The sequence below is a fragment of the Mesoplodon mirus genome (genome assembly GCF_964341445.2).
Source record: "Mesoplodon mirus genome assembly, chromosome: 4".
Classification (NCBI taxonomy): domain Eukaryota; kingdom Metazoa; phylum Chordata; class Mammalia; order Artiodactyla; family Ziphiidae; genus Mesoplodon; species Mesoplodon mirus.
Window position 1 is genome coordinate 160,633,604 of NC_138979.1, and position 13,318 is coordinate 160,646,921.

Here is a 13,318-nt window from a genome sequence, read left to right on the forward strand (position 1 = left end):
TCTAAAATGTTTTTCTAATCAAGACAGCCTTTACTCTATCATTAGCTGTTATCTCTGGGCACATTATACACTGAAGGCAAGGTCTGGTATTAACGATAGTAGATATAAGCTGTATTTTATATAGACTTCTTGATCATTTGACTCCTGGGGTCCATTTTGGGTCCCATCTGAGAGGTCATCATTATTTTTACCTTGGAATATGGCCGATTACGTGTCAGAGGAGAAGTGTCAGCATTGCATTTTTAAAGGATCCCTTAGGATTATTCATATAATTTCATTTTGTTTATTTATTTTTTAAAAGAGAATTTTTAATTAATTAATTAATTAATTAATTATTGGCTGCGTTGGGTCTTCGTTGCTGCGTGTGGGCCTTCTTTAGTTGTGGCGAGTGGGGGCGACTCTTCGTTGTGGTGTGCGGGCTTCTCACTGCGGCAGCTTCTCTTGTTGTGGAGCACAGGTTCCAGGTGCGCAGCCTCAGTAGTTGTGGATTGCTGGCTCTAGAGCTTAGGCTCAGTAGTTGTGGCACACGGGCTTAGTTGCTCCGCGGCATGTGGGATCTTCCTGGACCAGGGCTCGAACCCGTATCCTCTGTATTGGCAGGCGGATTCTTAACCACTGAGCCACCAGGGAAGCCCCTCATATTATTTTAAATCCTGTTTCTCTGCAAGAATTTTTAGAGTCATTTCTCCACTTGGTGAGGGCTGCTTTAGTTAAAACTAGACAACCTAACTGAAAAACCCCACAAACAGAGCATTGTCGTGCATCACATGTTGTGATACCAAAGACAAACATGAGGAGGTGCCGTGTTTCCCTGGAAGCCCCACACTTCCCTGAGGACACTTGCAACAGTCTGACATAGAGACCCTGAGGACATAAATTAGTAAAGCTTAATCTTTTTAAGATTAAAGAACAGTAAATTGAAGTTGTAATTTTTTTTTTTTTTTTTGCCACAGATGGTCTTCCCCAGGGTTTGCATGTTCTTCCACGTGGGGACTAGGCTTCAGCCTAAAAGGCCGCTGTGTGGCGATAAGTGAGTATTCTGAAAATGCTGACATTAAGAAAAAGGATGGGGTGAGGCCAGGAAATGTGAGTGCCTGGCCCGGGGCCTGGTGGCATGAACTGAAGACAGGGAGGAAGAAAGAAAGAGGGGAAGTTGTTTGGAGAAACTCAGAAAGCAAGCTGATTAGATGCAGGCGCAGAAGGTGGGAAGGAATATCTTGAGGCTGATGCCAGGGGCCGGGAGAACTGAGAGAAGGGGACATCTGGATAGGGCTTCGGAGGCCTGAGGCCTTTGGTGCATATTGTCCTGTCTGTTTCCTGTCTGTTTCACAGGTTAGGAAGGAAGGTGAAGCTCAGAGCGGGCCGAGTCGGGGTTGCAACCAAGCTTCTGGCTGCCAAGGGCACATCCCTCCTACACCCAGAGAGGAAGGGAGGGGGGAGCCAGGAGGCCAGGGCAGCAAGGTGGTGCCAGGAGGGAGGAGGTAGGCAGAAAGACCTTGCTTCTTTACGGAGCAGGCGAGGGGTGGCAGAGAGCTAGGATCACAGTAAGGCTGGGCACCAGCTGTGGCACCTGCAGGGTACCCCGAGAAGCTGAGCACTGCGTGAACTGAGAGGAGTGGGGCTCATCCGTTAGTCTGGAAACATGCGCTTTTTCTAGAAAGTGATTTCCTCCTGAGAGGACTCTGCCTTCTCACTGGCCTGAAGAGAAACTGTCGGCTGGACAGCCCTTGGTGACGGCAGGCTTCTAGAGAGAAAGAAGTGTCAAAGCCAGCGTTCCTCGTGAGACACCCATTTTTGCCAGCACCCCGCACCCCACCCTCCCCGAACCAGGGCCCTCAGCACCCTTCCTCAAACCTCACAGAGGCCTCCTATAGGGGGCTGGATCCCAGCTTCTGTAAGACCAAGTGCAACAGCCAATCCAGAAAAATCTGCTTATATCTCTTTGGGGGAAAGAAAGTCGAAGTTGAGATGACCACATGGAAGGGAGAAACCTTGGCTTGGGGTGAGAACTCAGCACCCACCCACGGCTCTGGGTGAGATTTCGGCAGTGATGGGGGAGGGCGGGTATCACCAGGCGCACCTCTCAAGTGCTCCCAGCACACGTAGGCCTTCCCTTGCTCTAATGCTTAATGGACTGTGCTGTGGCTGCCTGTTTGCTTGTCCATCTCCCCTGCTAGCGCATAAGCTCTGTGAGGACAGGGACCTTGCCTTCTTTGTCATTGCTATGTCTCTGGAGTCAAGCACAGCACACGGAATAGTATAGGCAATCAAAAGGGAATGAGCAATAATAGCAGACACTAAAATAGCTCATACTATGGGCTAGGTCCTATTATAAAGGCTTTACAGGTAATAACTTATTTAATCCTCATAACAGGCCTTGGAGATACTTACTAATATTATCCCCATTTTACAGACGAGCAAACTGAGGTACAGAGAGGTTAGGAAACATGCCCAAGGTCACCCAGCTGGTGGATTGAGCTGGGATTATGCATCTGCTTCCAGAGGATAAATTCTGAACTATTCCCCTCTACTGCCTACAAATAAATAAATGAACGAACGAATTCATGACAAGCCTTAGGAGTTGTCTAGGCCAAGAATCTTAGGGTCCAGAGGTCACAGGGAGATGCCTGCCCAGCAGGAAGCATATCACCCTTCCTGGGAACTCCTCCTCTCCCTTTTTTTTTTTTTTCTTTTTTTTTTCTTTTTTTGCGGTATGCGGGCCTCTCACTGTTGTGGCCTCCCCCGTTGCGGAGCACAGGCTCCGGATGCTCAGGCCCAGCGGCCATGGCTCACGGGCCCAGCCGCTCCGCGGCATATGGGATCCTCCCAGACCGGGGCACGGACCCGTATCCCCTGCATCGGCAGGCGGACTCTCAACCACTGCGCCACCAGGGAGGCCCTCCTCTCCCTTTTTTTAAAACAAGGGATCAGGAGAGTGAGTGAGGAAAAAAAGGCAGGGACACCCAGAAGGAGGTCAGAAGAAGTAATCAGATGCTGGGCAAATGCTCCGTAATGTGTACAACCAAAGCATCATGTAGAATCGGTAAAGGAAATAGTGAAGAACCTGTACTCCTCCCACGGCCCCTCAGCCAGATCAAGGATAAATCAAGGGTCAGAGAGGAGAGGACTTGTGGATCTGGAACAAGAGAGTGGCTGATCTGGGGTTCCTGTGGGTGCTTCAAAGAGGCTCTTGGGAAGTGGTCTTGCAGCTTGGACTTTGACCTGAGAAGCCAAAGCAGCTGCTGAGGGGTCAACTGGACTCAACCTCAACTCCAAGGAGTCTGAACATCACCAAATGCCTGTGAATCACGTAGGGCAGACATGCATGACTTTCCTGGTCAGGAAACCTGGGCCGTGAGGACCTGGAACTCAGGTCTTCTGGCCCCGGACCCCAGCCCTGTCCACTCACTGCTGCACCTTGGTTGCTCACAGATGGGGAAGGAAGCAGAGGGTCCCCTGGCTGCAGCCTGCCCCCACCCTGCTGATTCTCACTCTTGGCTGCTGGAATTCCCAAGGAGGCCTCAACAAGAGCAAACTGATTGCTGGAGACAGTTTTGGCCCTGACTCCGAGACAGAGCTCGGGGAGGAGATGGTGGAGACATGTGTCTGGCCACAGGGCTGTTTACAAGCCACGCTGATCTCAGTCTGTGATGACAGATGGCTGCAGCAGGGAGATGTGGAGGGTCCCTTGCCACACACCCTTCTGCCCAGAGAACAGATGCACACACACACACACACACACTGGGCGAGGCTAAGTTTGATGCACAGGGCCACGTGAGCAGGCTGGAGCTGAACCAGATCTGTAAACTTCAGATGGGTAAGCTGGAAAGAAACTTTGACCCCCCGGGAACAGTGGAAAGAGTGTGGGTGCTGGGGCAGCCAGACTAGCATCTAATTCCTGGCTCCACTCTGACTAGCCGTGTGACCTGGGCACATTTCTTAACCTCCTTTGGTCTTAAATTTTTCACCTGTAGAAGTGGGGACAGAAACTCAGTTCGTGGATTGTTGTGAGGATTAACTGGTTGTTTACTGAAACAACCAATGTCAGACTGAAACTAGCACAATGCCTGGCACAGTCCCTGTGGATGTTCCTCAAGCCTCCCTCCCTCCCTCCCTCCCTTCCTTCCTTCCTTCCTTCCCTTCCTCCCTCCCTTCCTTCCTTCTTTCCTCCCTTCCTTCCTTCCTCCCTTCCTTCCTTCCCTCCCTCCCTCCCTTCCTTCCTTCTTTCCTTCCTTCCTTCCCTCCTTCCTTCCCTCCCTCCCTCCCTCCCTTCCTTCCCTTCCTCCCTCCCTTCCTTCCTTCCCTCCTTCCCTCCCTCCCTCCCTCCCTTCCTCCCTTCTTTCCTTCCTTCCTTCCTTCCCTCCTTCCCTCCCTCCCTCCCTTCCTTCCTTCTTTCCTTCCTTCCTTCCCTCCCTCCCTCCCTTCCTTCCCTCCTTCCTTCCTTCCTTCCTTCCTTCCTTCCTTCCTTCCCTCCTTCCTTCCCTCCTTCCCTCCCTCCATTCCTTCCCTCCTTCCTTCCCTCCTTCCCTCCCTCCCTCCCTTCCTTCCCTTCTTCCTTCCTTCCCTCCTTCCCTCCCTCCCTCCCTTCCTTCCTTCCTTCCTTCCTTCCTTCCCTCCTTCCTTCCCTCCTTCCCTCCCTCCATTCCTTCCCTCCTTCCTTCCCTCCTTCCCTCCCTCCCTCCCTTCCTTCCCTCCTTCCATCCTTCCTTCCTTCCTTCCTTCCCTCCTTCCTTCCCTCCCTCCCTCCCTCCCTTCCTTCCCTCCTTCCTTCCTTCCCTCCTTCCTTCCCTCCTTCCCTCCCTCCCTCCCTCCCTTCCTTCCCTTCTTCCTTCCTTCCCTCCTTCCCTCCCTCCCTCCCTTCCTTCCTTCTTTCCTTCCTTCCTTCCCTCCTTCCTTCCTTCCTTCCCTCCCTCCCTCCCTTCCTTCCTTCCTTCCTTCCCTCCTTCCCTCCCTCCCTCCCTCCCTTCCTTCCCTCCTTCCTTCCTTCCTTCCCTCCTTCCCTCCCTCCCTCCCTTCCTTCCTTCCTTCCTTCCCTCCTTCCCTCCCTCCCTCCCTCCCTTCCTTCCCTCCTTCCCTCCTTCCTTCCCTCCCTCCCTCCCTTCCTTCCCTCCTTCCTTCCTTCCTTCCTTCCTTCCTTCCTCCCTTCCTTCCTCCCTTACTTCCTTCCTTCCTCCCTTCCTTCCTTCCTTCCTCCCTTCCAGCCAGAAACACAGTTTCAAGGAAAGCAAGCTGGCCTGCTGCCCCTCACTGGCTGGAGACACTTGGGCAAGTTACTCTCTGAGCCTTGGTTTTCTTATCAGCAAAATGGGGATGACTTTTCCTTTCTCTGAGAGTTATTGTGAACACTAAACAGGCATGCAAAACCCGGAGCATGATGCTTGTCACATATTGGTAATTATAATAATGTCCATTATTCCAGATTTTCCTCCTTGGTGAAGTCCTAATGGATCCTGCAATGATTGTGGGAATGCCACCCAAAGACAGGCTCTGACTGCTTCCTCGGGAGGCTCCGGAGCCAGAGTGGGTGTCTTGGTCACCATGAACAGTGAGGTGGAGAGGGGTCTGGTCAGAGCCCTGGCTCAGATAGGCGCTGCTCCCGCCACCCTAACCCTATCCCTCCCAGGGCTCTCCAGGCCAGAGATGCCATGTGTCAGTGACACCTCTGCTAGGGTAGGGAGGGTGCTAACTTGAGCTGAGTCACAATTCCCAGGAGGCTTCGAGTCCCTTGGAAGCTCTCAGAACAACCCCGAGCCAAAGAATCACGACTTTTATCTGCCCAACAACTGGAGTTCTGAAAATCTCATTTCTTTAGGGCAGGAGACTGGGTGTCTGACCCAGAGTTACAGAGAACAGGAGCCCCACCCCGGCACAGCTGTTCCCCCAGCCGGGGTCCTCTAGCTCATTGAATGCCTAAGCCAAGAAGCAGAGGAAGGGGATTACAGAGCGATTAGAAGCAGGGCTCTGGGGTCACATAGACCTGGAGTTTCAGGCCCAATTTCCTCATCTGTAAAATGAAGATAGTAACACCCACCTAGAGATGTAATTAGGATGCAACAAAATGAGAACGAACTTAGTGTGGTGCTTGGCGCGTATTACATCCTCTGAGTAAAGGGTTGCTGATGAGGACGTGATGAGAGTGATGCTGCCGTGACTCACCCTAGGGTTCTCTGCTCCAGCCTCCTCAGACATCACCTTCACCTGCCCACTCTCCCCGGGGGCTGGCATCACAGACCTACACCTGGAACACTCCTTGTGGGCAAGGGCCATGGCAAAACCCAGCCAAACCAAGGCTTTCCTTCTATTGAGAGTTTCAAATAAATTTTCAGATGTATATATAAACCTATATTCCCTCAAAAATCAATTTCCTTCCCCCACTCCTTCCACACACCTGTTCTTGGTAGACATACTCCTCGTGACGGGGAGTTCAGTACTTCTGGAAACATCCCATTATATTGCTGGGCAGCTGCAGTTTTTAATAAGTTGTCCCTACTGCTCAGTTTCCAGTTGAGTTCTGCCTACTAGAAACATCCACACATCGGCTTTTGCCCACCCCCTGAAACCACACGGAACAAGCCTGCCCACTTCCCCCCAACCCCCGGATGTTTCTTTCAACACATCTCTGTTAATTCAGGCCTGCACTGCAGGTTGCTGCCCTGCCTGTCTGTTCGATCCAATCTTCTGGCAGGATGTTGTCCTTCATGTATACGTGGAATACAGTCCTGGGATGCACCCTCTTGACTGTAAAATCCTGGTCTAGCATCCTGATTTGTATTGTCTTCAGGTTGCCCCAACGCCCCCCTCCCCAGAATGATTAGGGAGATCCTGGTCCCCTAAAAATCAGACACACTGTGATTTGAATCCTAGCTCCCCTGTCCTAGCTGTGTGACCTTGGACGAGTTCCTCAGCCCTCTCTGAGCTACATTTTTCTCCTCCGTCAAATAGGGATAAAGATCCTTAGCTTGCCGCTGATTGTGACAATGAAATGAGATCATGTAGGTGCCAAGCACAGCATAGTGTAAAACTTCAGTACCTGGCAGCTATTATTGTCTTTAAGAGGGAAAGACGCAGAATTCCTTGAAGGGGACGAGCAAGAGAATCAGCTCTCCCTGGAGACACAGGGAGGGGCCTGGATTCTGTGGTGAGCTCATCCTACGCCAGGCAGACGGAGAGATGGTCTCGTGGCAGACGGCCGGGGCCCACCGCTGCGGGCCGCGCGCCGTGTGCCAGCCCAGCCTGCCCCAGCAAAGGGGCCTTGGGGTTGACACAGCCAGTGCCAAGCCAGATGGGGCAGCGGCCAACTTTCCAGTCAACCCAGATGTCTGTCTTTCTCGGATAAAAACTCAAAAATGTGGCCTCAGTCAAAGTGGCTTTTGAGAGCTGTGTGCTCTCCAGACCCTGCAGAAGCTCTGAGCTGCGACTTTTGATAACTCCCCAGGGGTCAGGAGGATGTGGCTCAGGCCAGGTCCTGGCAGGTCAGCTGCATCTGTCACTCAGAGTGAAGGGAGAAAGGTGGGGGGACCAGAGGCTGGCCTAGATTGACTCTCTGAGCCGTTTCCCTGAGAAAGAAGGCACTGAGGGATTTTTCTGGAAGAAAAGGGGTTTGTCTGTGCCATGTAACTGAGACTTCAAGGCAGTCCTTTCCCATGTCAGAAATAACAGCACTCTGCAGGGACCTTCTTCAACAGTCCTGTACAGCCTCAGAAGCCAAAGGTGATTTAGCGGAAGCCATGAAGTCACGTGGCTCCCCCAGCTGCTGGCTTCATCACTCCCCTCACCCCCTGATTCTACTAGACCACCTTGTTGGGGATGACAAAGCCCTTCCCTGAGGGGCACAGCCTTATTTTATCAGAAGAGAAATAGAGGTTCAGAGGGGCAGAGCCACCAGGGCTGAGAATGTTCCAGAACTCAGGAGTATGCTTGTCTTGCCAACCATTCCCAAACCTACCCCAGCAGCTCACCTTTTTTTCCAGAGTCTTGCACAGTAGCTTGCCTGTCTTGCCTACTTAAAGAAACATTCCCCACCCCGGCCCCAGGCCTGGGCCTGGAGCTAGGTGTCTGGCACCCTGTCAACACAAACAAGGTTCCCCAGCATCTTGCCCCGTCTCTCTACAATGCCCAGCTGCACTTTAATGCATTTTAAATGTTTACATTGCCCTTTGCAATTTCTTGCTCAGTGTGGGGAATGCCTAACATTCCAGGGTCTGCACGCTAGTGCCCAGCTTGCTGAGGTGTGCTGAACACAGTGGGGGGTGGTGCTAGGAGGGGACAGGGAGGGGGTGGGTGCTCAGCCTTGGGTGTGCTATGCTCCAGGAAATGTTCTCACTCTCTCGATCTCACCTGCCTGTGCAATTTCCTTGGGTTGTTAAGCTCTTTCCCATCTCTTTGGCCCCCTCTAATAATTCTATTTTTTAAAAATAAATTATTTATTTATTTAATTTTTGGCTGCATTGGGTCTTTGTAGCCGCGTGGGCTTTCTTCAGTTGTAGTGAGCAGGGCCTTCTCATTGCAGTGGCTTCCGCTGTTGTGGAGCACGGGCTCTAGGCGCACAGGCTCAGTAGTTGTGCCTCGTGGGCTCTAGAGCCCAGGCTCAGTAGTTGTGGCGCACGGGCTTAGTTGCTCTGCGGCATGTGGGATCTTCCTGGACCAGGGCTTGAACCCATGTCCCCTGCACTGGCAGGTGGATTCTTAAGCACTGCGCCACCAGGGAAGCCCTACTCTAATAGTTCTTCAGACCTCATCCTGGATGTCACCTCTGCAAGAAGCTTTCCCCGATCCACCAGTTTGGGGAAGGATCTCCTACCCCACAGTGTACAGATGTGCAGGTTGTGCACTGCACAAAAGCTCCACATCTAACAGAATCATTGGCATCCTGGCTTTGTCCAATTATAAAGACTATTTTGAACGTGTGGAAGGGGCACCTTTCTCTAATTTGCACAAAGGTGGTCCTGGTTCTGCTGTCTGCGCCCCCCTCCCCACCAGCCTGTAAGCTTGGAGAGGGGAGGCACTGTTTCTACCTCGTTCTCCACTGTTAAGGCCTACACACTACGGGTACTTCAAATGGGTACTTCATCAATGAAAATATTGGTTGGCTGAGTGGAGTGTGGGATATGGAAGTCTCAAGGGTGGGTCTGACCAGGAGGAAGAAAAGTGGTGAAAACATCTTTGGCCTGCAGGGGGAGATGCTGAGCAGCTCCACACGCTCCTCCCCATGGGGCAGTGGGTCCAGTCCCCCTTCCCTTCTTGGAGGGATACTTCTAACAGTAATTATAACAGCTACCACTTACTGACCTAATGCTAAGTACAGGTGCCATCTCATTTACTCTCCACAGCTGCCCTACGAGGCTGGCACTATAACTGTCTCCATTTCACAGATGGGAGGTGGGGCAGAGAGAGGTCAGCAGGCAGAGCTGGGACTGGTACCTGCCATGTATTGGATGCTCAAGCCTGAAAGCTTAATATACTACCCTTTGGTGCTTCACCAAAAATTCTATCACACTGTGAAACTGTCCACATTTATTTTTAGTTTGGAGAATATGGTCACTGCTCCACAGCCGAGTCTGAAGTTAGGAACAGCCCTGCCATTCCCCCTTCGGGCTCTGGGCCAGGCCCCCCACAAAGCTGACTCACCGAGTTGACTTTGACAGGCAAAAGAAATACATGCCAGGCCTGGACCCAAGCCCAGGAGTGAGGCCTGCAAGAGGAAGACAGGCTGAGCGGGCAGGAGCCACACTCAGGCATAGGTACCTTGTCACCTGTCTCCCAACTTTAAGATCAATGCCTATGAGGGTGGCATTTTACTCACTCCTGAATTCTCACTGCTCAGTATAGGCGAGGCACCTGGTGAGTATTTGCTGAATGAATGAATATGTTAGGTTTTCCCACCACAAAAAAGAGGGCTGGGAGCTGAGTTTCCCATACCCCAAGGCCGAGGACATTCAGGGACAGTTGCCCAACACTGATTCAAAGGCTGAGAGGCAGGAAACAGGAGGTGAGGAGGAGGCCTAGGGGTCTCTCCAGGGAGAGAGTGAGAGAAACACTGAGTCACTAAATCAAGACCTCTGGGCCCCTGGTACCTGGGCAGGGGGTATGTGGAAGGGGGTTGAGGGGTAGAAGAGGGCCCAGCATGGAATGTAATTCCTAAAATCTGAGCAAGAACAACTGGCAAAAGAGAGTAACCCATTCCAGGCCATCAGACCGAGCAGGCAGGCCACGCTGCACCTGTCAATGGGTCTGAGCCGTCAGGAGCCTCCGCCACCAGCCAAAAGCACACTCAAGGCAGATTTGGAAAGCTTTCCTAGTTTACCAGCCTGTTCTACCTGCCTGGCCTCTGAGGCCCTGGTGGGAAATGCAGGGGGTGGTGCCTGCAGCAGAGGCCAGGCCCTGGGAGAGCTTTGCTGACAACCCTGGACCCTGGCACCCAGCACTCACCTGGTCTGGGTGGACACGGGGCACAGGAGGTCACTCCCCAGAAGGCTCCCACACTGCCACAGCAGTCCTCTTGGGCAGTCAGCTCCAGCAGGGGGTTGGCACACTGGAAAAGAGGCCATGGACACTCATCACCTGCTTCCCTCCCCTGCTGTGCACAGAGATGTCACAGGAAAGCCTGAGACATGAGCTCACCACTCACATCCTGCAGAGAATGCCCCCACCCAAGGGAGGGGAGGAGAGGGGAGGAGTTGTCCCGGAAGGAAGCAGTGAAATCCAAAGTCCACTCTGCCAGACCCTAAACTTGGGAGGGGAGTGGCAGGGACACATCCAGATAAGATCTTCTCTGTGAAGTCTGCAAACTGCCCCCATCCATGTTCCCAGCCCACAGAGGTTGGGCTTTCCTCCATCAAACTCCAGGGAATGCCAGGGCCACCTCCGTGACCAGGGTCCATGCTCAGCGACACCACAGCTGAGAGGTGGGGAGGAGCTGGGGACTCAGAGCCCCTATCCCTTGGCTACTCCCTACCTCCCCCAGTTCCCAGGAGGGGTTTCCGGGAACGCCAAACTGCAATCCTAGGGAAAACCATCCTGGGTCTGGCTTAGCCCCTATCCTTAGGTGCCTGGTCTCAGAAAAGCTCACATGATTTCCCATCACCGACTGAGGATGCCACCGGGGGTAGGGGGATGGAGTGTCTTATCTTTGCACCGCCAAGGCTTTGGGGTTTAACCTGCATTTGCTAATTTCACATCTCTGTGACTCCACCCTTAACTGAAGACCAAACTCCTTCTCACCAGATCTAATAGCCCCACTACCCACGCACCAGGAGTCCTACACTCAGCTCCAGGAGAGCCCAGGATTTGCTGGGACACAAGGACGCTTGTTCCCCTCCAGAGGCGGCCTCTCTTGGGTCCTATTCTGTGTGCCCGGCACTGACAGGTACCCAGTGGCGACCAAGTAAGAGGCTCAACCTCTCTACGCTCAGGCAATTTTATGCCCTGAGTTTTCCCATGTGGGGAATGGGAGACCCTGTAGATTCACATTTCTTAAGAACACGGAAGAGAGAGAGAAGGAGGAGGGGCACTGCAGGAAGCAGTCGTGGTCCCAGAAGACCCCGGGGCTGGGCAGGAGCTGCCTTCTCACCTGTCCATTCACAGCACTCAGGTAGCACCGGCCCAGCAGTGCCGGAGGCCTGGGCACCACCGGGGGTGGCGGCCGAGGAACCACTCCAGACCGAGCCGGGATGCTGTTGCTGTCCCAATGACCATGGCCGGGGCTGGCGGGGAGCCAGGGCGAGGGTCTGGTCTCCACGCTGTTCTCCTGTGGGGCCTCGACCTCGCCCCGTACCCGAGCCACCTGGTGGACCTGCACGGAGGCCTCAGGCGGGTGGTGGATGTGCACCTTCACCAAGGAGGGGTTCACAGAGGCTGGGCACAGGGGCTGGGGTCAGAGGTGGGGAAACAGGGCCCCACCCTCTGGGGAGTGCAGCAGCCCTGGGCCAGGAGAGCCACAGGCTGTGTCTCCCCAAAACTCGCCTCCATTTCTTCACTCTCTACTCAAAACCCAGAGCAATACCGCAGGGAGGACAGGACCAAGCACAGACTCCTTCCCTCCCCACCTTTTCTTGAAAAACCTTCATTACCAACTTCCAAACTACCTTCCTGATTCCACCTCCCCCCATGATCCTGCACAACCTTCGAGCTCCAGCCCAACAGACCCTGCATGGTCCCCACTACATGCCTGTGTTCACACCAGTCCCTCTGCCCAGGAAGCCCTCCACTCCCCTCTGCTTAACCAAAGCCTACCCATTGTTTAAGGCCTAACTGAAGCCCACCTCCCCCATGCAGCCTTCCCTGAACTCCCCAGGCTTGGGGCTCTCCATCCCCTGATCTCCTACAAAATTCTGCATTTTTTGTACCCTTTATTTGGCACCTAATAAAGGAAGGCAGAGGAAAGGAACTGTTTTATGATGTTATTCTTTCTCATCTATCCTCCCTCTATTGTTCAGAACCATGGGTTCCTTGAAATCAGGACCCTTCCCTTATACTGTTTTGTCTCCCCCATCGCACCCCATAGGGGTGCAAAAAAAAAAAATTGATGAACTCAGGTGGAAGGGCAGAGAAAAACTTAGGGAATGAAACTGAGCGCTAAGGGTAGAGGAGAAGGAAGGGCTGGAGACAGCTTCCCGCCCCCTCCATGAAGATGCCAGCACCCACCCTACACGGTTACCCAGGTCGCCTCCCAGCCCCACACTCACCCAGCTGGTTGGAGAGAGGTAGCGTGAAGGTGGACTGCTTCAAGGGGCCCTGTGGCGAGGCCCTGTGGCGGCCCCCCGTCTCTGGAGGCTCCCTGTCCAGATTGGGAGTGGGCAGGTGGCAGAACTTCCCAGTGGAGTTGGTGGGGCACCAGCATTCGTCCCTACCAATGCAGCGGCCTCCATTCAGGCAGGGGATCTGGCAGAAATCTACAACATCGACCTCAAGGTGACGTGGTGGAAGAACACAGCAGCACCTACTATGTGGCCGCTGGGTGACAACAGGGAAGCAGGGGGAACAAGACCCCCAAATCTGGATGGCTTTGGGAACCGGGCACCCCCTGAAATGCAGAGACTTTCCAGGAGGCCTGGGAGGATGCATAATAACAGGCCTTGCCTTTCCTCCACCCTGCAGTAACCTGGGGGATGGGACGGGAGTGGGGGGCTTGGGGGGGTGGCACTGTTAACACCTTCACTTTTCTGTGGAGGAAACTTGGATTCAGGGAGGTTGTGTGACTTGCTCAGAGTCACATGTGACAGAGCTGGGTGAGGACTCAGCATTGTGTGATTGGAGACCATTCACAGGAGCCACGCTATGAGAGCACCCGGCCTCCTTCCTGCAGAAGAGCTGGGCTCCA

The 13,318-nt window shown here is 53.4% G+C and overlaps 1 protein-coding gene across 2 annotated transcripts in view; it reads right to left on the bottom strand.

Moving 5' to 3' along the window:
• Positions 1 to 13,318, bottom strand: part of LTBP2 (latent transforming growth factor beta binding protein 2) — a 105,281-nt gene that overhangs the window by 38,092 nt on the left and 53,871 nt on the right. For both annotated transcript variants that reach the window (XM_082616991.1, XM_082616990.1), the window contains exons 6-8: positions 12,684 to 12,890; positions 11,570 to 11,853; positions 10,429 to 10,531 (exon numbers count right to left, since the gene is read on the bottom strand). In XM_082616991.1, the coding sequence (XP_082473117.1) occupies positions 10,429 to 10,531; positions 11,570 to 11,853; positions 12,684 to 12,890 (594 nt within the window). The remainder of the gene's footprint in view (positions 1 to 10,428; positions 10,532 to 11,569; positions 11,854 to 12,683; positions 12,891 to 13,318) is intronic.